The sequence below is a fragment of the Lissotriton helveticus genome, chromosome 3_1, assembly GCF_964261635.1.
Source record: "Lissotriton helveticus chromosome 3_1, aLisHel1.1, whole genome shotgun sequence".
NCBI lineage: Eukaryota > Metazoa > Chordata > Amphibia > Caudata > Salamandridae > Lissotriton > Lissotriton helveticus.
The window spans coordinates 635,633,142-635,658,115 of NC_136061.1; the positions used below are offsets into that span (position 1 = coordinate 635,633,142).

Below are 24,974 nucleotides of genomic sequence, written 5' to 3' on the forward strand. Positions count from 1 at the left end.
TACTCACCCGCAAGGGTCTCAAGGCGCTTGTACGGATACTGCTGTGGAACCCATCCTGGCTTTCCCTGTGAGGTGTCCACTCCTGGACACCCCCGAGGTGGAGGCCAGGCATCCTTAGCGTTGTGGGGGCAGTTGTGGAGATTAAGCAAGATATTGCCCAGAGTTGCAGAGTGGGACTCCATGATTGGATTAGACACCGAGGCGAGAATGATCAGGTCCGTGGAATTTTTTTGAGCTCAAGACACGCCGAGGCGGGGAATTGAACCCTGGTCCCGGGCTAGACCTCTGCATCAGGGTCTGCCGCTCTAACCATTGAGCCACACTTCTCACTGACAGTTGTTTGCAACAATCTCTACAATGCTTAAAATCTGTAGTTTTAGGAGAGGACATATTCCCTTAAACACCGGAAATACATTTGGAAAAAAATGCAACACAAATTTATGAGAAAAGAGTAGTAGCTTGCTCCAGATCTGCATACAAAGAAACTGAAAAAAGGGTCTAAAGGTAAGGAATCTACAGTTATAAATATCCATCAGAAACATTGATCACAGTAAAAATATTGACAAATTGACATGCAGGATAACACCTTTGTTGAAAACATTCTAAGATGGTGACAGTGACTAGCCCATGATGAATATCCAAACCAACTAAAGCATGAAGGGATTACATGGATGTAAGAACAGGATCTTGATTGTCGTGCATTAAGGCAGAGACAGTTGTAGTGCTTTCAGTATTAGACATTCAAGACTTGCTGAAGATGCATTGGGGTAGGAATATTAACAGATTATGTGATGGGAGTTTGTGTATATATTTTGGTCGCCTTTAGTGCTTTTGTAGTAGAGTAGGGGCTGCAAAGTTGATCATGACCCACCGCCCCACTGTAATGCAAATTGTGCAGACGCACATTGTGGGCCTATACGATGACATAGGGGTGTTGTTACAGCTGCATGGGGTCATTGTTCATGCAATCCATCTTTCAATGCTGCGCAGTCCACCGAGCAGGTCCAACCTCACACCACCAGCGGGACCAGCAATTGTTATTTACTTTAGGTCCTAGTACCTGCCCAACTCCGAATGCATGAGGCTCCTAGGATATGCTGCGTAGTCAGGTAGCCTTCTACCTCTCTTACTGCCTTTCTGCCTTTAGGAATCCAAGTGCCAAGATACTCCTTGGAGTGGTAGCACGCTATACAAGTGCTGTCTCACATCACACATCACATCACAGTACCAAATCAATGCAAAGTAGCCCAAGGATTGTTAGAAACTTTAACATATACTTGGCTGCTGTCAACAGCTGCGAAAATAAATGCTAGGGGTACCATAACATAACATATGTATTTGTAAAACACATGTTTATCCAAGGTTATCTTGGCGCTGAATAACAGATGTTTTATAGACTTCAGAAGGATGAAAGGCTGAGTGGACCCACTGGGATTTGAACCTGTGACCATGAGGTCGCACACAAGCCCCTACAGTAGAGGCATTAGTCCACTAAGCCACCAGGATTAAACGGGCTGGCGATACTGTTAGCCCTTGTATGACAGTGTAGGTGATATCCACTGAGATGGACAGGTAAGAGGCCAATTTTAAACTGTTGAAACCTGCTGGTTAGCAAAAAGGCCAGTGATTGGAGGGCCAATCGAAAATGGCTGCCCACCAGTATTGTACGACTGCCTGTGTCAAAAGCCATACAGTGGTCGAGGAGGAGAGAGCACTTGCTTGCCAGAGTGAGTACGTATTCTCCCATCTCAGTTCCTCGACAAGGGTGAGACCCAGCCTGGGAGTCACTCAGGCAGTTCTTCTGTTCCAAGTTAGCTGAGAGGAGCATACTTATAACAAGCTGAAAATGCTGGCTAAGCAGAGGCCAGGATATAGGTCTATAATTGACACAAGAATCTAGGTCCAGACTAGGCTTCTTCATCAGAACAAAAATCAAAGTTTGTTTGAGTGGCTGAGATACTTTTATGTGCTGAGGGGAGGGGAAGGCACTGGCAAACGTACTGGGATTGATTTAAAAGCAGGTATAAATAGTTTGTTGACGCTGCAGGGGCTGAGGGCCGCTGGTTCATGTTTGAACAAAATAATCACATCTACTATTTTGTTTCGTGTCTTCATTGGTCTCCACTGTGTGAAAACCTTTAAAGGGGGCCATTCAGTATAGGCAAAAAGGATCTCTTTACCCAGTACCATGCCTCTATCAACAACACTGGACCTTCTAGGATACTGCTTTGCTTGATTACGTCTGCCGGGGTTTTGAGATCTACCGGGACGTCATTCACTGGATGGTCATTTTTATATATAAACAATTAGCAAATCTCTGTCTCTGTTGTGTTTGCACCTACCTGCCTTTTATTCTTCTAGGGTAGCATCTAACTTCATACTTTCTACCACCCTCCTGGTGATAACATCCTCTTCATTGAACAACTAATGGAAATCATCTCTTCCAATGGTGACCCCCCAGTGTTCCAAATCTACCTCGGCGATTTCAACCTTCACAGGTCTAACCCGAAGGACCAAGTGGTAATCTGCCTAAATTTATTCCGAATGGATCTGGAACTTACCCAATTCTGTGACCGTCCGACTCACAACAATGGAGAAATTCTGGACCTCATCATCTCAAAAGGTAATACCATCACACTGGAGGACATTACCCCTTGTGATTGGTCCGACAACAACAGCATCTTCTTCTCTGTTAACAGGGAGGTGATACTGAAAAGGGATCAACCGAAAAAAATCGAATAATGGAAAAGGGACCTCAGGAACATTAACACGGAAGGTCTAGCAATTGACTGTAAATATGCCTTGTCTCCTAAAGATGACATGTCTGGTGTACATGACCTCACTGACTTCTGTTACTCCACTATCCATGGTTCAACGACAACCAAACTCCTGGATTATCATCAATCCGGTTTTCGGAGCGGCCACAGCACTGAATTGGCGCTCACCCACATTATGGATGACATTTTATAAACATAGGGACCAAACTTTTGAGGCAACGTGGCCACAAGAACTGATTTGAGCAAAGGTGGCTGGTCCAGTAACCACAGAAAAGCCAAAGGGACTGACAAGTAATCTTTAACTGTGCCCACCACAAGTCCTTGCTGGGCCAACAACAAACCAAACAGCAATATCTCCAATAATTTGGCCTGCAGTGGGTCTGTGTCAAGGTGGCCACAACAAGCCTCAAACGTGTGCATGCAATTGCAACTGTGCACGCATATTGAGAATTTCAAACTCCTGGATCATCACCAATCCGGTTTTCGGAGAGGCCACAGCACTGAATTGGTGCTCACCCACATTATGGATGACATTTGCAGAATGCCCGAGGTCCCTGCAGGGGACCCCATAGGAGGGCAGACCCCGTAGTAGGGTCGTGGGGAGCCGACCGCCCATTCCGGTGGGTGGAGGTGGTGGGGGCGTTAACAACTGAGGGAAGGGGCGTCACCCTTGGGACAGTATATAGTGGTAGCCCCTCCCACCTCGCGCCCTCTTTGCTGCTGCCCCCCTCACTAGTCGGTCGCTCCTTAGGCTGCTCCTCGCCAGCCATAGGGTCCTTAGGCCTCCCAGCCCCCTCCCATCCCCCCGACGGACGCGAGGCCCGCGCTCTTCAGCTCCCCTCCCTGCCGCTCACCCGCTGAAAAGGGGGGAAGTGGGGAAGGGGGGTTATTAACAATGTTGTATTTATGTTTTCTAGGTTGCAGGAGGAGTTACAAGGCGATCCCCATACAGGACAGGCGCAGGAACAGGCCCTGAAGCCCCAGTGCGAAACACACCATGCTGAGTCATACATAATCCAAGGGGCCCTTCTTGTGGACTTGGTTTCGACGGCGCCCCGTTAGTCCTTAGGGCGGTTGTAAGCCTGAGCAACCGGGGGTTTGCCGATAACGCCCCGCCTGGATGGAGAAGGTGTGAGTTAATTCTCCCTTGTCCGGAGGGTGGGGTGGGTGGACGATAGGTCCGCCGGTGGGAGGATTTCCTCCCAGGTACCACACCGGGCTATGGCCGCTGGTGTCCGCTTCTTTGGCTCAACTTCAGGCGCCCTGCAACAAGGGGTTGCGGGGTGTAGGGGGTCGCCTGTCAGTTAACCCATTCTGTTATTTGTACTACAAATAAACCTGCAACTTCTTCATCCCAATATGCTTGTCTGTGTGTCATTTGGTTTGGGGAGGTTGTGGGCAGAGGCGTACCGATGGAACTACCATTAAAAATGCTTGACCAAAACAAATCTTGCCTCCTTATCCTCCTTGACCTTTCTTCCGCATTCGACACGGTTAATCATGACAAACTTTTAGCCATTCTGGAACGCAGGATGGGCATTTTCGGCCTGGTATTGCAATGGTTCTTGTCCTTTCTTCCCAACAGATCCTAAAGAGTCAAGGTGAATCAATCCCTTCCAGGCGTTCTACAGTCTTCATGGGGGTCCCTCAAGGGTGTGCCCTTTCTCCCATACTCTTTAATATTTCCTGGAACCTTTATTGAATACACTTAACTCCATGAATATTCTTTTTCATGTGTATGCGGACGTCACACAACTTTTTCTAAAAAGCAGCTCTTCTGATGCCTTCACATCACTCAACTCTACCCTGACGAATACCTCAAACTGGCTAACTGAGAACCACCTCCTGCTCAATACCGCCAAAACAGAATTCCTTCTTATATCTCCTCCTAATCGCACCCCCAAGTTAGACCTCTGGATGAAACACCTCACTGCCTTCAACTGTGCCCCTCTTATCATTGATTCAGCTAAATCTCTTGGAATCACCCTGGACATGCACTTGAACATGAAGAAACATTTTAGGAAGATGTGCAAGGCAGGCCCGGACTGGCCATAGCGGGCACCGGGCAATTCCCCGGTGCGCTGTATGGGATTGGGCCCGGTTTTGGGCCCCTGGGGGCCGATTTTGCTACAGGGCCGATTTAGCTGCAAAATCGGCCCTGTACCAAAATCGGCCGAAAACCGGCCCCGGCAAAGAGCTCGGCGACACCTCCAACCCCCCTTGAGTGGGGGGGGGGAGGGGGGGGCCGAGCACTTTGCCAGGGCCGGTTGTGGTTCCCAGTCCGGCCCTGGTGCAAGGGTGCTAACTACCAAATGAGGATTCTTAGAAATCTAAAACCATTCCTTCCACAAGAAGACTTCAAGCAGGTGGTTTAAGCACTTGTTCTGTTGAGGCTAGATTATGGTAGCGTTACGCACTGTGGCCTCCCCAAATATACCTTCACCCCTCTCAGGGCCTCCTTGAATACCGCTGCTAGATTTATTACGGGCACAAAGTGAAATGCTCACATATACCCAGCCCTAAATTCTCTAAACTGGTTACCCTAGAATGCAAGATTACAGCTAAAGAATGCCTGTATGACGCACAAAGCCCTCCATTTCAATACCCCTGTGTACCTGGCTCAATAGCCAGAATTATCTGGAAGGGGTAGACCATCAAGAAGTGCAAATTCTCTCCTATTGAAACCTCAGACCTTTCGCAAAAAGAGAACGAGGTCCAGAGCCTTCTCTGGTTCGGCATCGAAGATCTGGAACTCTCTCCTACCGGACGTCTGCAGAATCCCATACACGGCTGCCATCCAACATGAAGTAAAAATAATCCTAATGAATAAGTTCTTGCCTTAATTGGTCATGGCTCGTCTGCTTTCTCAATGACCCTGTGACTCCATTCTTTTGGGTCTATCATCGGTAAAGCTCAGGGTTGTCCGTTGTACCCTATTAAGTACTGTTTGCTTTCATCTTGGTACTTTATGGTATTTGTTAAATAAGTTATTCTCTGTTACCCCCTTTGTTTCCTTGTACTATATATACAAAACTTTATAAATAAATAAATACATAGGATCGGATCCATTCTAAGACAAAATTGTGCTTCTGTCCAGTAGGTGGCAGGATATCCCCAAGAATGGAGAAGAATTTTAATATAATAGAATCACTGAGCACTTTAACAGCAAGGACACTGCCAGACTAATTGACAGAGGATTGGAACGTGCTCTGCTCTCACCCTGAGCTTTTGAATTGCAAACAAAATAAAGCAACGGAGCGAATGCCCCTGGTTATCCCACGCCACCCGGCACACCTCAGCAGCATCATTAAACATCTAAAGGCATTGCTCAGCGGAGGTGAAGAGCTAAAGGACATGCGCACACAACCACTCATAATTACATGCAGTCAGACACCATATCTGGCAGGGGTGCTAATTAGACAGAAATCTTCAGTGCTACAGGAGCAAACACTAACTGCAAGAAACCCCTCGCAATGAGAGCCTTCCAGGGTCCGCCAGCACATGCACGCGCATCTGCCACCCAGGCACCGCACAGCAAACGCGTATTGAAGGTCACACGAATGCAAATCAGCCAAGGTCGTATTCACTACCCCATACCATGCAAGAAATGCCTCTCATTTCAATAATATATGACGAACTTTCCCTGGCATGGCACGCCGGGATTCATTCACAGTGACACCTTTCCCGACCCAGACGCGCGTGCCAGAGACCTCACGCGACACCCTCTTTGTTACAGCATTGAAATGGCATTTTAATACATGCGGCGAAGCAGTTCTCCCGGGAGTTTAGTAATCTGTAGGTAATAAATTAGAACATGGCGCCAGGCCGTGGCGGGTTTATGAATATGAACCTGAGCCATGCAGGGCTGTGTCACAGAACCACCCCGTCTCAGCCAGAGCTTGGATGAGCGACACGGCTGATATTTATTTAGGAGCGCAAAGTTAGAGCTCTCTAAGGACTTGGGTTAAATCGTGATTTAAAACTCATAATTAGGGTGACCAGATTCTCAAAACAAAAAACGGGGACAGGTCATTGACATAGAAGTAGGACTACGGTTTGCAGTAACTATCGACATAAAAGTAGGGCTATTTGACAGCTGTCGTAGACATACAAAAAGGACTATATTGACAGCTCCCTCCGCAGACCGAGATGAAGCATTACAGACAACAAATCCGAGGTCTTTTATTGGCACCCCTCTCCTTTAAGCAGCAGCATTAGTACTTTTTATTACATTTACACTTTTAAGGACTATAGCATATATTTACTAGCTTTATCAATGCTCGTTTCTATAGCTGCGCGTCAGCACCATGTAAAGTACAACTCACTAATATTGCTTAGTTGCTCATGACAGAAAAGCATGGGAAGTAAACTGCGTAATGCTAAATTGCCAAATGGTAGGCAATGAAAAACAGGGACATTTCTGTGTTTAACTGGGACACTGTTTGAAAACAGGGACATTTGAGTCACTTTGAGACAAGTGTCGGGACACGGGGACACTTCTCCAAAAACGGGGACCATCCTGGGAAAACGGGGACGTCTGGTCACCCTACTCATAATTCAATTTGAGCAGCTTTAAAACGCGCACCACTGCCATTCTTTAAACCACAGCCAATCAAGTCTGAATTCTAGTGCTCCGTGGCGTGCGAACACTTCTGTCTAAGCTCACTTCTCTCCCTCAGTCCAAGTAACCAGCCTCCTGTTTGCAAACTGCATTTATCTGTGTGACATAGCTGCCTGTGCGCCAGAGTGACCCCATCTTACTTCAGTGTAGAACAAATTTAAAAACACTTCTCATCGTAGTAACTTCTCGTCAGAAATGATGACAGCTAAAGGAAGGACATCTGTCGTCTTAAAAACGACTGTATTGTCCTATGTTTATATTCAATGTTTTTCTAGAGAAAGTGAAACCGTTTTTTCCAGAAAGTAACTTCAGAACTACTGTTCAAGCCCTTGTACTCTCGCATCTTGATGGTGGTAATGCATTGGTCCAGGGCCTCCCAGACTTTACACTGGCTCCCCCGCAGTACGTCTTATCCCGGGCCTGAAAAAATGTAATCACAAAGTATGCTCTGGAAAAACAGAGGTCATTTTGTTTGGTAACAGAGGTGCATATCATCAAGGCGGCGTAAAACAATTATCGCTGCTTTTGCGTCCGTTTTCAGGCGAAAAGTGGCGATAATTGTAACGCCCTATCAGCATGGACACGCTAACGTGTGAATCCATGCCTTACCGCCCATTTCCTTTGCGCCTCGCCTTGCATCGCTAATGAGATGCGAGGTAAACGTTCCAGTCTGTAAGTCAGCGAAAATAATCGCTAACACAGCTACCCCTTATTAACAAGTAAATCGCTAAGCTGCCTAGCGACATAAAAAGTAGCGCTAACCGGGTATATCGCCGGTTTATTCCGCCTGCTATTTTTCCTACTTTGCCATATCTATCATGGGAGGTGGATTGTCATGCTGAGTCCACATCTACAATTATTTCCCTAATGCAGTTTTATATCGCTGAATTTCCTGCGATATTGCCTCTTTCCGCCGCTATTGCCGGGATTTCTATCGCCTCTGCGATGCACGTTGGTAATAGTGCGCCAACCGGGGTTGGAATCCGGCGATAGATGGCGTTAGTAATGTGTCAAGTTTCTTTTTGGTCCCCCTTCTCTCCTGCCTTAAGAGCTGAGCATCTTTCCAACTCTTGTCAGGAAAGCCTGTAACCTTGGAGTGTTAGGAGATGCCAAACTCTCTTTCGGTGCACAGGTTAATCCGGTAATGTCCTCGTCTTTTTACATACAGGACAATAAAAAAGATCTTTCCCTATATTCTGCCAGTTCTACAGAAAACAGTAGTCACATCCTTGGTTCACGAGAAAATTAACTACTGCGATGGCCTTTACACAAATATCGAACAGCAATACTTGCCCACACTGCAAACCCTGCAAAATGTAGCGGCAAGGTATGTTGTTAGGGATTCACAAATTTTAATCCAACTCCAATGCACTAAACCAATTGCGCTGGCTACCAGTCAGACTGAGAATTGTTTCAAAGGCCCTCTGCATTACCTACATAGCCCTGCATGAGACAGGACCAGATTATCTAAAAAATAACTTCAAATGATATCTACCATTAAGGATGTTACAGTCCTCCGTAACCAAAAATGTAATAGTTCTGAAGTTCAAACGCTCCTCTTGGGTGGAGGAAGCTGTGATTTGCTCATCCAAAACCTGGAATACCTTGCCCCTGCACATCAAATCCACCAATAACATGCTACTTCCCGGAAAGCTTTAAAAACATGGTTATTTAGTCTCCAGTGAGCTTCTTTTGCAGTAGGTTCAGTATTGCTAGCACCAAAACACCTCCGGGTATACTTGTGCTTTAGAAAAAAAATTAACATAGCATCAACCCCTTCGTATTGGAACCCCTTTGTCTCCATTTGATGGCACACACCATCTTCAAAACCAGCTGCATCATGTCCATCACCCTGCTTATCTTGGACACAAGCTAGTAATCTCTGGTGGTCCTGGGCACACCCACAGCCAGGATACCATCAGACTGCAGACTAAGAAGCGTAAAAAACAAAAAAACAAGGCAGCATGCCTTCCCCATCTATACAGTAAGGACATAGAACAATATCTTGTACCTATTAGGACTGCCCCAATGGTGCTCCAACAGCTCTGGTGGAGTAAACCCTAAATCCCTCAAAGGGCTGCTTCTTGGCTGACACAGAGCAGATCTTGATGCAGAAGTCTATACACCTGGATAGCTTCCTCTTCTGCACTGCTTTGCCTTTATTTAGAATAGAAAGAGGATTTATAAAGCGCAGTAGTTACCCTCAGGCATCCTAGCGCTAAGAGAACCCCACAAAGAGCTGACTGTCAGCCCAACGGACTTTGGTGAGATCGATGTAAGAGCTCAGTGCTCTTTTGGTGTACAAACAATCGTGTCTTTCCTCCTCTCTTGCGGTGTGAGGTGGAGCACAGAATGTTGGGAGATTGATATAGACTGGCCGGTGTGAAAGGAAATCACTACCTTTGGTAGAAAGGCCGCTGTAGTCCATAGCACCAGTTTGTCTTGAAAGAAGTTGGTGTAGGGCATCTTTATTAAAAGGGCCTGCAGCTCACTCACATGATGAGCTGAAGCGATTGCGATGAGGAAGGCTCTCTTCATGGTCAGAAAATAGCTGTGCAATGGTTCAAACATCGGATACATAATGAAAGTAAGGGCCAGGTTAACGTCCCACCTAGGCATCACGAAAGGCGGCGGTGTAAACATATGGAGCAAACCTTTGAGGCAACGTGGCCACAAGAACTTATTTGAACAAAGGTGGCTGATCCGGTAACCACAGAAAAGCCAAAAGGTCTGACAAGTAATCTTTAACTGTACCCACCACAAGTCCTTGCTGGGCCAACAACAAATCAAACAGTAATATCTCCAATAGTTTGGCCTGCAGTGGGTCCCTGTCAAGGGGCCACACCAAGCCTCAAACTTGTCCCATCAGCCTACATAAACAGGTTTTGTAGAATGGTGCCTGGCAGCCAGAATGACATCCACTACTTTGGGAGGTAGACTAAATGCAGTCTACTGCCACTGCTCAATCTCCATATATTGAGTCGTAGATTGCGCAGGCCCGGTTGTAAAACCCTGCCTTGCTGCTGTGACAGAAGTTCCTACCTAAGCAGCAGCCTCATTGGAGGACAGATGCTCATGCCCAGATGTTCTGGGTACTACACTCTCCTAACCCAATCTGGATCCAAGAGGATGGGTTGGGCCCAGCCATTCCCGATCTTCTTCAGAATTTGAGGCAGAAAAGGTCATGGCTGGAAGACATACAGGTGCCCCATGCTGCACTGGAAATGGAATGCGTCTCTGAGAGACAGCCTCATCTCTCTCAAATGGTTGACATTACGTATTCTCAGCAGTCATGAAAAAATGAAGCTAGGGCTTTCTCTAGTGTTGGCCATCTCTGCATGTAGCTGATTAGTTATGTGTTGCCCGCCTAAGTTCGTACATCCTGAAGTTTAAAGATCCCACCAGGTGTACGGATAATTCAACCAGTATCGGCGGCAGAGAGGCCTCCTGGCCAGAGCCCGGGACCCCACCTCACTCTCTCACTCCTACAGTTGCAATACCACAGGGAGGTAGTGTTGTCCGTGAGGACAACCAGCCTTTCCTTGATGAATGGTAGGAACGCTTCAACAACAACAGCAATTCCCGCAAATGTACATGAAGGCGGGTCTCTTCTGGAGACCAGAGTGCCCTGATCTCCACCTCTCCCAGGTGACTTCCCCAGCCCAGCAGTGATGCATCCATCACGGCTGTCTGCTCTAGGTGGGGTATAACGAGGGGTCTGCCGATGGTCCAACTGCTATCAAGAAGCCACAACTGCAGATCTTTTGCACTTTCCTCTGAAACCTGAACGGAGTCTGACAGGTTCCCCTAGTGCTGGGCCTACTAAGACCCCACTACACAGCCCCCATGTGCCACCTGGCATGACCAACGAGAAGGATGCAGGAGGGTAGTAGACCAAGAAGGTCTTGAGATGTGCTTGTGCTTGACCACCTTCGTCGGGCTCTACATGCAACTGATGATGAGGTTTCCCATGTGCACCCACATCCCATGTGGGATGCTTCTGTGATAATAGTCACTTTTGGAGTACGCACTTTGAAGGGTCTTCCATGGTAATGTGTTCCAACATTTTATCTCTTTCTGAAACCTCTCCGTGACAGCCACTAGGTATACCCAACTCCCTGTGGTCTGTGATCATTTGCTTTGTAACCATTTCTAAATTGGGTGCATGTGCAGTCTGGCATGTGGAATGAGTGGTATGAAAGATGCCGTTGTTCCCTTCACAGTTTCTTTAACATTCTCACTATAGACTGCTGCTTCTGCTACAGGAAAGTTTGCACATTCTATGCCATGATTCTCCTGAGAATTGGGTATGCCCTTGCTCTCTTTGAATTTAGTGTAGCCCTCAAGAGTACTTCCTCCTGCTCTGGGACCGGGCAGTAATTGTCCGTGTTTGCCATGAACCCCTGCTTGATTTGTGTTAGCATTACTATGTGGATGTTCTCTTGGTCTTGTGATCTTATTTTTACCAACCAATCATCTAGAAAGGGGTAAACATGTATCTCTTGTCTTCGTATGTCTGAGGCTACTGCAGACAGGCACTACGTGGAAATCCTCGCTACAGACTTCATGCCAAACAAAAAGCAACACTTCGAATTGATAATGCACCTTGTCCACAAAGAACTTATAGTACTTATTGTGGCTGTGATACATTGGAATGTGCAGGTAAGCCTCCTTCAGCCTACTATGACCATGTAGTCTTTTCAGGAATATAATAACCTCCTGTACACGTTGAGTTCTTATGCAGTTGTTTAGTTGTCTGAGGTCCAATGTTGCCCTTAAGGACTGATCTGGCTTTGGTATGAGGAAGTAACCTGAATAGGCCCCTAGTTTGTTTAATTTTTGGGGACCTTTTCTATTGCTCGCTTTAGTACGAGTTCCTTTATTTCCTGCGGTAAAGGGAATACATTGTCTCTGCAGTAAATCTTTGCTCGTTGTGGTATAGTGGACAGCTTTTTGAGCTACTCAATTCAATACCTGAGCTGTATTATTTTCAGTTTCCATTTGCATTGGTGACTGGCATGTACCGAGAGTGGTGGGGTGGGGACACACACACTAAAAGAAATACCCTTTCCTTCCTCCTCCTTCGGCGTTCTCTGAAGTCAGGCTTCCACCGCGGGTCCCAGCCAACTCCACTAACCAATACTGGTGCTGCTTTCACCAGCATGAAAGCAGAGCCAGGATTGGAGTGAGCGACCTCACTCAGCACTCCCAAGAGCACTAGAGGCTTTAAAATGTGCATGTCTAGCTGGCCATCGCATGACGGTCGGCCAGCCAAAAGACATGTGCATTTTAAAGCACAGAGCTCCCTGCTGCCACTCGGCAGCACTGACACCGCCCTGTCCTGTCACTCAGTTTTGGACGGGTCGGTTGTTAAAAACTAAAGTGGCAATAAATAAATGTTATCACCATTTCATTTTTCAGCTCTGGACTGGCACTTTTCTTTGTGGGGCGATGCTCTTCTGCTCAAACGGTGGAGCCTTCCCTGTCCAATTGCCCTAGGTGATTGATCTCCATTCATGAAGGAGTCCCCCTATTCTGCCCACTACTGTTTTTTTGTGCTGCAGGTGTGCATGGTGAAAGCCACTCGACTGCAGGACAAGGCATTTGGGGCTTGTCCTCTTCCACTGCCTTTGCCACTAAAGAGCTAATGTGGACACTATTGTCATTTCAGTGGTGTGCCATGCTGGCATGATTGCTGGCCTAAGGATGGGTGTAACTTTCTGTGCTGAAACTTCTTCTGCCCGGTGACCTCTTTGATGTTATGGTCCTTCTTTTGATAAAACCCTTGAAACTGAAGCGCCCCCATTGCCTGTGCTGTTCTATTGTCTTTCTTTATTTGCTGTAGGGCCTTATCCACCACTGGCCCAAAGAGGGCATCACCTCTGAAAGGCATTTAGATGCATGAGGCTTGCACTTTGGGCTTCACCCTAGAGACTCACAACCAGGCGGGGCTTCTCAGGGTTGTGCATTGCACATTTGTCTGCTGGCCAGATCTGCTGCACCGAGGGCCGACTTGTTGCAGGTGTTGGCAATGGTCTTCCCATCCTGCACAATTTGTTTGCCCTTGTACTGCTCGTGAGAGTACTGCATGATCTGCTTGATTTCCTCCCACTGCCGAGGACCACAGCAATTGAGGAGCACATTGAAATTGGTGGGTCTCACTTGGGTGACCACAGCTCTCGTCTGTCTTCCTGCCCACCACCTCTATCCACTTGTTGTGCATGTCTGGTGGTGGCCTGTTTATGTGGAGGCATTTCCTCTCCTTCTGGCTCTGGTGGCTATGACTGAGTCTGCAATCATGTTCCTCTTGAAAAGACAGGATCCTTGGAGGAGTGTCTGCATTTTTTCTCAACTCGAGTAGTCATTGCCTTTGGGGAGGATGGTTCTCAAAAAGCTTCCATCGTTTGGTCAATTCTTGGGAGAATCCGCAGCTAACGGTGCTTCTTCTGTGATGACAAGAGTGCTTCAAGGATCTTTGCGGTACACCCCATAGGTGTCCACAGCTCTCCTCATGAGTATTGTACACTGCCAGGTCACAAGTCTTCCTCTCAGGAATCAGAATTAAGGGCTTGCCAGTCTTCCTCCTGTGTCTCTCGGTCCTTGAGGATTGTAGTGTCCCCTGATTCTTATAATCATATAACCTCTCCTGTTCTTCTTCATGGGGCTATGGTGTTGGGAAGCACAATGTCTCCCTGTTCTTCTTTGAGTGATTTTGAATCTGATAGCCAAACTAGGATCTGAAACCATTGAAGCACATCCTCTAAAACTTCCTTCCCCCGACAAAGTGCTTCCATTTAGGGTTTGATCCATTGCTCCTTGCATTTGACCTCAAATGCTTGCTGCTCGGTTTCAGGCATCAATGGAGTTTTTCTCTTAGGAATCAGTGGCTTCTTGTTCTTCTTCTTTACCGTTTCCCAATCGCCTCCTGGTGTTAATGAGGGTCGACGAGGATCTCAAAATCTTGCTTCTATCAGTGTCCCTGAGTTTGGACCCATTTTGCTGTGTCTGCCTCTGTTGTCCTTTACTTGTTGAGTGCATTGATGCCAAGGGCCTCTTGTTGTACTTTGAGTCCGAGATCTCTGACTGGGTTGTTACTTCATGCTGCTTCTTAGGGTCAGGTTCTCTTGACACCTTCCTCGTTTACTCCAGTCTTTTGATTGGTCATTTTGCAGTTTTGTAATTGCCATAGTCAGGCTACAAAGGTAGGCTTGCAGACGCGGTTTACGTTATCACTGTAGTAGATGACACAATATTTGCTGAAGTTCTCTAATGACACAACTTAATCAATCAATCAATCAATCAGGAATTTGTAAACCGCACCACTCACCTGTGAGGGTCTCAAGACGCTGGGGGGGTGGAGGGGGGGGGGAAGAGGGGTGGCTTGCAGCTCCGAATCAGCCAAAGAGCCAGGTCTTGAGGCTGTTCCTATTAATGTGCAAAGTGGGGGAATGTCTGATGTTGAGCAGAGCTCGTTCCAGGTATTTGCCGTGATGTAGGAGTAGGCTCTTCTACCGGCTCTTGAAGGTTACTCTCTTCTCGATGAGGAGCCAGTGGAGGTCTCATAGGTGTTGGGTGATGTGTTTTTACAGGCCCAGAATACATTTTCTACCATATACTGGGCTCTTGTAGGTAAGTAAATATACCACTTAGGAATATGCCAATTCGACCATGTTTAAAACAGAAGCACAGGCACTTTACCACTCGTTAGCAAGGGTAAAGTGCTCAGAGGTCTACTGCCAGAAAACAATATAGGTTCCTGCAAAAGTTTGAAAAAATGGGGTAACCACACAGAAAAGGGCATACAAACAGGTATAGGTTGGCAAAGACCAACAGAGATTCTCTAGAATACTTGACATAAAAACATGTACAGGGAGATGGAATTACACTGTAGCTTTAAAGAAAGCAGCAAATCACCAGACTCATTCACATCTTGTACTGGCACACAATAGCATGGTGCACAGTGCCACAGCAAATAGGGCAATGTCCTGAAGCTCAAGCAAGGCAACAGTGAGTGATGAAGTCCTTAAGGAGGGGGTGGCATGAAGGCCAGGGCACCAAAGTTCCACAGCCTGATCATTTGCTATGGGCATCAGAAAAAGAAAAATATAGCACCATGTAACTATTGAAATGATCTTCACAATCTCATGACTGTTAGGCAATCATTTTCATAGTCTACCCAATTTTACCCTAACCTGTGGTTCCAAGAAGCTGCAAGGTTGGAGAAACTTGCGGGCATATTAGTAACGGCCAGCAATAATTATCGCTGGCCGTGCTTAGCAATAATTAGATTATCGCAAGCTATCTCTGCTTTTTATCGCCCTGGTAGTGCGTAATTAACAACGCATTACTCCAGGGCGATAAAAATTCCAGAGATAGCGAGGTTATCTCCCTTTTGCAGGGAACATCCCTGGTTTTCCAGCGATGTTCCCTGCAAAAGGGTGATAATCGTGCTGATACGACCTAAAGGGTAGTATCAGCACAATCCAACCCCTATGTTAGGGGTGGCTGAGTCAAGAATTTAGCAGATGTTAGTTTTTGGAGAAAACAGCAGTTTTCTCCAAATACTAATGTCTGCTAAAATGCTAGGGCATCCTTTCTGATAGCGCGAAGCTGCGCTATTGATGTCCTGACATGTAGTGTATGTCAGGAACGCCCATTTTGCATCTCATTAGAGATGCAAAGGTAAGCGTGGTGCAAAAGGGTGCTAACATGCGATTATGCATGTTAGCACCCTCTTCTAAAAAGGGCTATATTTTGATCTCCGCTTTTTTGGCTTTTTAAGCCAAAAAAGCAGAGATAAAGCCCTTGTAACTATGCCCCTTGAAGATTTATTTCTGTCTAAGAACTCTGGTGAACTTGGTAAAAGTCAGCACACTACCTATTTCATCTGTTCTCCAGAAGAAAGGAAAATAAGGGTCTGATTTAGAATTTATTTAACAGGGTACACAGTCGCAACATTGATGCAGTTCCCTGTCTGTCGAAATCTCGATCTGCCGGCCCAATTTACAAATGAGTGAATATCCAGGTTTATGCAGAAAATATATATTTTTTCACTGAAAAAAAGGTAAAAGTGATATTATAGATTAGGTATGCTAATAATGTCTAACTTTATGTGAAAAATATTCTAGATATTCACTGAAAAAAACCAAAGGGTAATGTTACATTACAGTTAGGTGAAAATGTGAGTCATAACTTCACATTTAAAACTAAACTAATGCTGAAATTCATCACCGATGACATTCCAATTTGAGAGTTGTGTCTTGTTGATTGCCCACAAGTTCTGTATAAGCGTTGCTACTACAGGGCGATGGTTGTATGTAGTAGGTGCTTACTCTCTTAAGGGGCCCTGACTGGAGGGAGTAGCCTCTGCAGAAGAAGTTGTGCACAGGAGTGAACACTGTACGCAGTAAGTAGTTGTTAATCCATGTGTGCTCGATTGCCCATAAGAGGTCGGCTATCCGCAAAGTGTTCAGTTCAGGGTGAAGGCCTTCACCACCTAAAACCTCCTGGGTATGTAGAGGGAGTGGGAGTAATTTGGGTTTACATAATTCTGCACTATTTAGTACTTAATTTCATGTCTTAAATTCTGTATTGGCGTGTTAGACCGGTCATCCTTTCTGTGGTTGTTTCCCAAATGTTTAGCTTGCTTACCTCCTCTTTTTACTGATTCTTTGTTTTGGCCTTAGGACTCTGAGCACTTTACAACTGCTGACCAGTGGTAAAGTGCATGTGCTTCTCCCCTGAACATGGTAACATTGGTGTATACACAATTGGCATATTTAGTTTACTTATAAGTTCCTTGAAAACAGATATACCATATACCTAGGGCCTGTAAATTAAATCCGACCAGTGGGCCTCAGCACTGATTGTGCCACCCACCCAAGTAGCCTTTAAAACCCCTCTCAGACTTGCCACTGCAGGACCCTCATGCTCAGTTTACTGCCACTTTGACTTGGCATTTAAAGCCCTTTGCCAAGCCTTGAACTACCCTTTTATTACACATAAGTCATTCTTAAGGCAGGCCCTCGGTAGCCCATGGAGCAGGGTGCTGTGAAAGTAAAAGGTAGGACATTTTTTTTAAGTTTCGCATATTGTGGTAGTGACTAACATACATGTTTATTTTTCACTACTGCGAGACCTACTCCTCTCATTGTTTAACATTGGGAATTCCTTAATACATTTTAAAGCTATGATTCCGGATTAGAAAGGAGGAGTTGCATTGTGTTTTATATTATTGGAATGGTAATGATAAATCCTCTTTATAGTAAAGTTGCACTTAACATTACTATTTTAGAAATGGCACTTTTATAAAGTGTTTTCAATGAAAAACAGGCGTTGGGCCAATATTTTAGTGTGCATCTAGCTTATCGTGACTAGAGTGGTCAACAGTGATATTTTCAGCTAAGTCATCAATAATATCAAATGACATGTCTTAGCTGATGTCATCAATGATAGACTTGAACATGTCATGAGTGACGTGATATGTGAGATGATAAGCAGGGAATGGAAAGGGAACACGTTATAGTTTGCGCTGCTAACTATAACGTGAATTTCAGTGTTTTTTTTGTTCAAAACGTAAAGTTATGACTGATCTTACATCACTTTAATATTTAGTTTTCTTCATTGAGGGTTTTTTTTTAGTACAAAGTTAGATATTATTACCACAATTAACTATAATGTCACTTTAATGTTTGCTTTGTTCAGTGTATTTCAGTTTTTTAAAAGTAATGTACAATCTTATTACCATACCTAAATATAACTTCACTTTAACCTTTGTTTTTTCCAGTGACTTTCAGTACTTTTATTAACATAAATTAAGATCGTATTACAATATTAAACCCCTTAGAGGGCACTCTCCTGCTGTGCATGGCCTTCAAAGAGCACTCACCCGTAAGGAATATAGGACAAGGGTTGCCATCACAATGGATTTGAAAGGGAGCTAGAACAATGAGTTATTTTCCATTACCATGGCAGGTGCGTAATGCACAGCATGCCCTGCTTTTCAAGCCAATGACCACAATGCCAAGTGGGTACAAGAGATTATATGAATCTCAAAAGATGGCCTCAGCTGTGATCTACTTAAGATGGTGATCAGGGTGCCTAGTTCTACCTGATCCTTCTCTATTACTAAATGGGGAAAATGAGAACCCCCAATATTTAGCAGCTCTTTGAAAGCCAGACAGCAGAGGCCCCCCTTTGCCATTGGTCTTGTAAGTATTGGTAAGTCCTACTTGGTTCTGGATTGCTTCCCAGCCCATATCACTGCGGCCAAAAGAGTCAGAGGAAGCTAAAAATAGAGAGAGTTCAGTGAAATGGGAATGTTTTTAAACAAAGATATTTTGGAAGAACCACCATTTTAAAAATTGCGGTTAATCCTGCCATGGACTATGACAACTAAAACAATCTCTCCCCTTGATTACATAGCTTTTCAAGTCCTGGTACATAATTGTTGCAGATCACTATGTCTATTTGATCGACTTAGGGCACCATTTCAGGGGGTACTCCAGCTTAGGTCTAGCTGTATTGTGGGTAAGAGGAAATAAATCAGATTTTTTCCAATGTATTCTAAGCCCGGATAATTCACCAAACGTAATGATCTCCAGTATCAAGGGGGGCAAATTGACAGAGGAATTTTTAACAAATAGCGGAATTTTGTCAGCATAAAAAAAAACACATTCTTCTGGTAGGGAATGATAATCCTGTCTGTCAGTGATAAAGCCTGAGTCTATAGGCCCAAGCTCAATCGGATGGACAAACTGGAAAGGTGAGAGTGGGCATCCTTAATTGGTGCCCCTACTAATTGGGAAACTGTGTGATATAGAATTATTCACGCATATCCTACCAATGGGATCCTTGTATAATGGTGGACTAGACCTGCAATATACCCACCTAGACCCATATATTCTAATGCTGTGTTGAGGAATGCCCACTCCAGCGAGTCTAAGGTCTTCTTGTTTCCAAAAAAGGTCAATACGGCCTCCACCTCTGGATATATCTGTTGCATTATTGCAAATAATGTACGTAGATATGTGATGGTGCTATGCTGGGGATGAACCTATATTGTTTAGGGACAACCAATAATGTATGAACAGGTCTAGTGCCCGTAATTTTAGTTAGGATTTTATTGAATTGATAAAGCTTGGTTGGCCTGGCACTGTGCATCTTCTTTACCCAGTTTAAGGAGTACACGGACCACTGCCTCTCTAGTGGAGGGAGGTAGCCTACCAGTTTGCAGTAAGTTATGGGCCAAAATCGCCTTATAATTTTTGAAAAAAGAAAACTCTGCAGTGAGCCCATCCGAGAAAGGGCCTTCCCCCAGCTATCAATCACTTGATCATTTAGTCAGTGTATTGGAGTTACAAGGGGGGGGCTAGTTTAAGAATATTTATGAACATTGATTCCACAGACTAGAATATACCTCAACAGAAAATCAGAACTTGGAATGTGCCTTACAGAAAAAGCGTGTTTAGTTACAAACTGTTCCATCGCACTTCCTCCTTCAGTCAATTTGGACCGCAACTTCAGTACTCACCTTCTCACCAGGAGAACCAGGACTGCCTGAAACTCCAGCTTTTCCTGGAAAGCCAGGGGGACCCTGGAAAAAAAAGAAAATTGGAAGTGTGAGTACAACACAACATATTTTAAACACATACATCAACATGTGGTTGTAAATCTTGATTCTACATTTCTCACACCTCTTTCCACAGTTCCTCCACATTACAGAACCGTACCATTTTGCCTTCAAGCAATAGCATGCGGGAGGTAATGGAAGACTCTACTTGAGGTTGCAAACAATCCTGATGTCTGCAGAATTCTTCTACATTGGAGGTGTATCACACCTAGATGGACTGCAGTTTGTTCATCACAAGATGACAAAGGCTAATCAACTTGCACAACTACTTGAGAAGATAGATTGCTCTGCTCAGGGAGGCCCAGTGGGATGCCTCACCACTGACAGATTGAACAAGAGCTCTGCAGAGGTGCTTGTGAGAGCTACCATGTGCTGACATGGTGTCTGGAGGGTAGGGCCCAAAGTATAGAAGGTGTCCTTCACAGGTCTTGCTTCAGGAACATGTTTACTTTCAAAGTGATAATGAGGAGGACAGTGAGCACCTGCAGTGATGTGGCCTGGGCCAGCAGGGACAAGGCCTGAAATCCTAAGCCTTTATATCTACCAGCCTGAGTTTATGGCAAATCATTGCCTCTAGACTACACATTAGAGGACTCTTTATGAAGCAAAGAGTTATAAGATAAACTTAATAAATACTTCAGGTATTTTTTATTCTATTTTCCATTACTTTTGGAATGCACTGGAAAGTAGCTGTTTCCATACATATTTAATCTAACCATAATCAGAGAAACTGGAAAAAACAAAAAAAATATGAATTTTACCTCACTTACTGCACAATGAAATAGCGCCCGCATAATTTCCATATTTTAACAATAAGAAAATGATATCCCAATCAGATGAAGAAATATTAAAATTGTGGCACACCAGGCGCAATGTTGAATGAGGCACATTACAAACATTAACGGGTTGTCTTTGTCTGCAGATTGCTCTAATCAGCCAATTAAAGAGATGACTATGTTGGCCGATAATGAAAATGTCCCTGACTGACGTAAAGGGGGAACGACTTTTGTATGCAGCAGGAATCACAAATCTTGATTTTTTAACTGTAATTCAAACTGGGTGGCGGAATGATCCATTCTTTGGAGACTGTTCTCAAAGCTGCCTTTATTTGACCAGGACACTGAAACTTTTTAAGATTCACAAATAACGCTGCATCTCTTTTTAAGGTCCCTTGTCTAGAAACCAGAAGTACTTCTTAGTGAGGCATGTATATAATAATTATAATATGGACTATACTGCTCTGCAGAGCTGAAGGAAAGAATTGCTGCACGATTGTCGCATAATTTGCCTTTCCTTGACACATAATTTAGTGATCTGTGTTGTAGGAGTGACTCCTACATAGTAGCGGAGGAGCGTCAACCCACAAAAATAACCCCAGAAAAGCCTCGGAGACGAAAAATATAATGGTAATGAAGCTAATTCATTACCATTTTATTTTTCGTCAACCTGTCCCGAACCGAATTTCAGGATTGGCGGAGCCTGCTGAGTTGCAGCAGGGAGGAGTGGTGGGCTGCCTGTACATAGTTTAAAGTGCGCATGTCTGTTTGGCCGGCTGTCTAGTAACGGTAGGGTGACCAGAATTTTAAAGCAAAAAAACTGGACTTTTCCCAAAAATAGAAGAAGGACTATAACTTTATGTCAAGCGAGCGCACAGAATGACAGCGCTCCTCAACAGCAACCAGCATGAGAGCAGCACCAGGATTAGTTAGGGAGTTGTTGAGGGTCCCGTGCTGGAGGCAGAGCCGAGAAGAAGAGAACTGTGGCAGGGACACTCGTGCAGGAAGGTAAGAGCCTATTTCTATTCTTTATTTAATAAGTATGTATTTAATCTTTATTTATTAAGTATATTTTATTTAATAAATATATACGCGTGACGTCATCCACCCACCACCCATTTGCCCACCCCCAAACTCTAGTGCTGCCAGCCACCGCTGCTCTGTTGGATAATTTGGCTATCCATTGTTACATAATTCCGGTAACTATGACCTTAACAGAAGGATATACTTGCCACATTTTGGTGATCCAGGTGCTTTTTACCTGTCAACTACCTCCACTGAACAATGACAATATGATGAAATCAAAATCATGTTTAAATGAAAACTGTGCCTGTACAGGTACGTGCCTAAGTGTTCATTTTCTGTATTTAGTTTGGTTTGAAGTTCTCACATAATTGCACACATGGGCACAAAGGTAAAGGGAGAACATGATGTGCCCAAGGTCAAACAATTTTCCTTTGCGTGAGAAGCAAGATTGCAATGCACACCTACACATTTCAGGGCTGTAACATTCCCATGATTTCAGTGAGCAGACCCTGAGAATGGGAGCTCTCTTCACTAGGTAATATTGTGGATTGACTTCTGACCTGTTTGGCCTGACACCAAGTAAGTTCAGTCTTTGAGAACATCAGGAGTACTATGAAAATTGCTCAAGAGCACACAATTTGTTCACATTTGGAGGCCTCGATTAAAAATACGTCTCCTGATTCTTAAGTTGGTGCTGCAGGCGGCTCAGATGGCAAGAACTAGGGACTGCCCTCCCCATGAAATACCACTTTGTTGGGAACCCTGTCCATATTTTTTATGTAACTGTTAAAGTCAGCATATTGTGGTAAAATAGTAAAGTAAGGATTAGATGTCAGGTCTCATAGTTCCATGACTACATCTTACTCACTAGGCCAGATCTAACAGTGGTGGTTGCACAGTCTCTATGCTCACCACAGAGATTTGCCCACATTCTTGGCGCATTGTCAGACTTTTTTTATATGGCCAAATGTAATCTATTTTTAAGTGCTCCCAATATCTGCACATGGGGTAATGAAGGCAGAAGGAACCTGTGATGAGAGTGTGGTGCCAAATCAGTAGGACAGTAGGTGGTTACTGGGTAGTATCCTTGCAGAATAATGTTTTTTTCCATTCATGTCCCACTCCCAGGGTCCCAATTGAATACCCAAACTACTCGCTTTGTACACCTAACTTTCTAAGGTTTGCAACAGTGAGTATTCAAGGCTAATTGCAGTAGGCGACCACAGCTCAGCTAGAGTATTGCATTGCAATCACACTCAATATATTCAAGGCTCAGTGAGAGCTATATCCGTTACAGAAACAGGGGCCTTATTTATAAGAAGATGCTAAGGGTTGACATTCCAACAATGCTCTTGTTCCCTCCTTCCCCAACTATAAATTTACTGACAGTTATGCGTCTGCAAAGTGTGCTGGTCACGGTGTCCATATGTGGGCTGTAAACCATCAGAAATTAAGAATAAGGGGCAGACTAGATGGGCATGAAAGTTCGTTCCTATATGCTGCGAGATTATTTACTGTATTCCTCCTATGTGTTGACTCAGTAGGGAAAGCCACCAAAGACCGCAGTAGCTTTTGGCCTGCTTAGAGGCTGCCAGGTCTTTGCATGGTGTGACATCTCCGGCATCCCTATACCATGATGCTTTGGAGTGACACTTAAGTCTCTTAGCCTGTTGAGCTACTTTGATAATAAGAGTGATGAAGAGAATATGGTGTCTCTTGACATCTTCGTCGTACTGATCAGCATCCACCTACAGTAACTCGTCCATGTGCAAAGAGAGGACTTGCTGCCCAACGGTACTTACAGGTGGTCCTAGGAATCCAGGCTCTCCTTGGAATCCCTGAAAAAAGAAGCAATCTGTTAATTATAGCATCAAGAGCAGGGTATGAGCAATGCTCTATTAAGATAAAGGCTAAAGTGAAGAGGTGATAAAACAAAAGGCTGTTTCTCTTTAAGGACATTCTATTGGGTAAACGTAGTGTCATTGAAAGAATAAGGTACATGTACTTGTTTAACTACTGAACTATCTAGACCAGCGGATCTTATCCTTTCGATGTCTGTGGAACCCACTGAATCATTAGTGGAATCCATGGACTTCCACTGCATCATCTTTGGAAGCCAGGGCTACGGACTATGATTTGAACCTCAAACAATACCTCAAAAAACAGAAACAAGTATACATCAAACAAATGTCCAAATATTTAAATATTTTGTTTATTTCACTATCAAATATAGAAAAAAATTGAAATCTTTAATGTTGCTTCTTTATTTATATGTCTTTTATTAATATTAATATGAATTAATTTTGTAAACCATTGCAGACCCCCTGAGTAGGCCTCGTGGGCCACTAGGGGTTCTCGGACCACAGGTTAAGAACCACTGGTCAAGACACCTTTCTAACAGAACTGCTCACTTACCAAGGGTTCCATCCTAAGAACATAAGATATGGGCATTGATCAGTCAATTGGACTTCAACAACTCTTAATTCTTGCCTCTTCACATACCTATTTGAATGTTGGCAAATTCTAATGCCACCCAGCTACACAACTACATCTGACAATGAAAGCCAACAACACTGTTCAGAAATAATGCATTCCATCTTGCCCGAATACCTAAACACAGCATGTAGTATCCTACTGAAGGAGGCCACAAACTGACTTATCTATGCATGGAAACACTCAAGCACCAGCAACTGCTACACAACTCTTATCTGACCAAAATATTGTAAATCATTATGCAGACATTACTCAGTTTCACACTTCATGATAACATAATAAATCAATTTAGACTACCTAATTCCCAAACACCAAACTACATCTCTATACCTGCCAAAATAACCAACTACAAAAATGTCCAAACACCCAACTCTATGTTGTAAAAATACCAAACTACATACTTCCAAAATACCCACCTACACACAGCCAAACTACCTAACTGGAGAATCTCACATGTGCATTACAACAAATACAACCTGCTGAAATGACAGCCCCTCTTATACCCTGCCACATTGACTGGTGAAACCACTAACCACATACGTTTAAAATACCAAAGCAAATTGAGTATACATGCCCTTACGTGAATACACATCCCTGCTATATTATTCACACTATACCAGCATACCAAGGAAAAATGGCCAGTTAAAACG

The 24,974-nt window shown here is 44.4% G+C and overlaps 1 protein-coding gene across 5 annotated transcripts in view; it reads right to left on the reverse strand.

The window, feature by feature from the left end:
- Positions 1-24,974, reverse strand: part of COL16A1 (collagen type XVI alpha 1 chain) — a 950,832-nt gene that overhangs the window by 157,140 nt on the left and 768,718 nt on the right. For all 5 annotated transcript variants that reach the window (XM_078680648.1, XM_078680645.1, XM_078680647.1 and 2 more), the window contains 2 exons: positions 23,634-23,669; positions 19,931-19,993 (listed from right to left, as the gene is read on the reverse strand). In XM_078680648.1, coding sequence (XP_078536774.1) covers positions 19,931-19,993; positions 23,634-23,669 — 99 coding nt within the window. The remainder of the gene's footprint in view (positions 1-19,930; positions 19,994-23,633; positions 23,670-24,974) is intronic.